The sequence below is a fragment of the Python bivittatus genome, unplaced genomic scaffold, assembly GCF_059951505.1.
Source record: "Python bivittatus isolate LINGU-HERP-01145 unplaced genomic scaffold, Pbiv_v1 ctg000700_np1212, whole genome shotgun sequence".
Lineage (NCBI taxonomy): Eukaryota > Metazoa > Chordata > Lepidosauria > Squamata > Pythonidae > Python > Python bivittatus.
Genome location: NW_028277098.1, coordinates 1,355,215 through 1,357,698, shown reverse-complemented (window position 1 = coordinate 1,357,698; position 2,484 = coordinate 1,355,215). Strand labels below are relative to the sequence as shown.

General features: G+C 41.1%; 1 protein-coding gene across 1 annotated transcript; it reads left to right on the top strand.

Annotated features, from left to right (window-relative positions):
* Window positions 1-340: 340 nt before the first annotated feature.
* On the top strand, window positions 341-1,583 carry LRRC52 (leucine rich repeat containing 52). Its single transcript, XM_025169903.2, has one exon. It carries the CDS (start codon window positions 462-464, stop codon window positions 1,212-1,214), a length of 753 nt encoding a protein of 250 aa, XP_025025671.2. The 5' UTR covers window positions 341-461; the 3' UTR covers window positions 1,215-1,583.
* The last annotated feature ends 901 nt before the right edge of the window (window positions 1,584-2,484 follow it).

Sequence of the window (2,484 nt, the reverse complement as noted above, 5' to 3'; positions counted from 1 at the left end):
GGCACAAAGGCAGATTCCTGTCCAGTAGTCCTTAGAGATAGTTTGGAGTACAATTTGAATGAGAACTTACTCTGTATTCTAAGCATGCTTCCTCTGAGACTGCTATCATATATGGTGCAATATGAAACAGCTATAATTCATTCACTATCTTCACTACCTCTGAATTCACCTGATTTCTCTGGAAACAGAAAGTTGGCATGTAATTAAATCACTTGTACACATACACCTTTCAGTGTATGCAAACTGTGCCAAGAACCTACGAACTTACCTGGAGCTGACATAAAGGTGTCAACTGGCAGCCAACATCACATGGAGATCTTCTGACAGCAAGTGGCTGTTCTGCAATTTCAAGAAAAACAAACTCTCTTCTTGTTTAATCATTTGCCAGGGCTCTTGATGAGCAGAGAACATCAGGAGGAACAGCCAGCCACAGCTCCCCTCAAGATAAGTCTTGAAAATACATGGCTTCGGCCCCAGATCTTCATGGAAACTATCAGGGTCCAAAGAGGGAGGTGTGTTCCTTACAATGCCATGTCACGTCCCTTTCTCTCAGCTCCAAGAAAGTGTGGATGGTGGTGCTCCTGACTAGAATCAGCTGGGCAGGAGGAAGCACAAGCTGTCCCAAGGAATGCACATGTCAGTATCTGGCTGTCAATTGCACAGGGAAGCTACTGGAAGAGTTCCCGACTACAATTCCACTGGACACGAGGCAGCTGATCCTGGCTCAAAACAAACTCAGCTACTTGCCCTCAATGGAGTTGAACTTTCTCAGTGACTTGATCTACCTAGATTGCAGCAGCAACACTTTAGGTGAGGACCTGGATTTCACTTTTGTCAGCACTATCAAGCTTGTCTACTTAGACCTCAGCTTTAACAACCTCACACAGGTAACGTTTGGCACCTTTTCACAGCTCAGCAGCCTGGTTGTGCTAAAACTCTCAGACAATCCCAGCCTGGTGGAGATTGAGAAGGACTCCTTTGCCAACAATACCTGGTTGAGGCATCTAGATGTGAGCCGCTGCAGCTTGATGTTCATTGACACAAGTACTGTCAGGGACCTGCCCAATCTGAGAAGCCTAGGCTTAGGTGGAAATCCCTGGTTTTGCAATTGCTCTTTCATGGAATTGTGCAGCTGGATGAAGGAGAGTGGGGTAACTATCCCAGGTGAGTTTGAAAAGCTGAGATACTTGAGATGTATTCTGTTCTTAAACTAGAGGATTATTGTGTGACCAGCAATTTCATAATTATACCTGCACTGAACAACTACTGTTTCTCCTCAGCTCATGAAATAAGAGCGAATGTAAACTGTGACACATTTTACCCTGTGGAGATGAATAGAGATCTCTTTAAAATGAGATAAAATAAAATAAAAACTTCTACATTTTTGCATTAAAAGCAAATAAATACAGAATAATTAAGGAAGCAAAGCAGAAAGGAAGAGTAGCAAAAAAATGGCAGTGTGAATATTACAGAAGTAAAGTATTATATTGTGAAGACATTGGAGAGGAATTCACTGAAAATGGGTAAAGATGCAGCAATTTCTCCTTGGGTCCTTTTTCTTTAACCAGTACGTAAGGTAGTAGGTCTCCTTGTTGCTTTCAAGAACAGTAGGCTAATTTTTGAATCTCATGTCAGCTTCTCCAGTATTCTGAATGGTGTCCTTGTTTTATTTAGAATTTTGCTAATTATTGTTTTCTTTGTAATTAAGATTGGCAAAACACAATGTAATTCACAAAACATTTCTGCTTACACATGTAGGTTTACATGATTTGGCTTCTTCCATCAGGATTGTTGAATAGTCAGTTCCTATTCTTCATGCATCTCAGAAAAGGCAAGTGGGATTGAAAAAGCAAGTGACTGAAGTATTGGCTAAGAGAGTTCCACTTCTCACTGATGTCACACAATTCAACTATAGTGTTGCTGTCCACTCTGTGTCAAAGAGCAACACTGTGTGTGTGAAATAAATACATCATTTTGCATTCCTCTGGCTCGTGTGAGGGCAGTGGTTAAACTTTAATGCTCAGTGTAAGTTTATCCAACAGCAAAGAGCTCCTCTTTCCTTCCCCTAATCGAAATAAGACACATCTTGTTCCATGTTAGCCAATGGCACAAGATAACACTGATAATTTAGTGGCTTCAGTTGCCTACTATTGTGCGAAAATAGTTCAGACAATCAGTCTATTCACCTCACCTTCCAATGGAGTAAGATAAGGATGTATGATATTCCATGAGTTATTAATGTATTTAAGGATAATGTATAAGGAATCCTTATGGTGATGTTAGTTGTGTTTAACAGTAAAAATGAAATCGATTGCAGATTATAGTTTCTTTTTCTTCCTAGCATTTTTCCTGCATGTGCAGGGTCCGCTTTTTCAGATCAACTGAATGTTGATCTGTTGGTAGCGACAGGAATTGACCGACCAGCTTGTCACCTGAGCCTGACATCACCTGAGAGAGAATGACTGGCCCAAAGTCACCCAGACG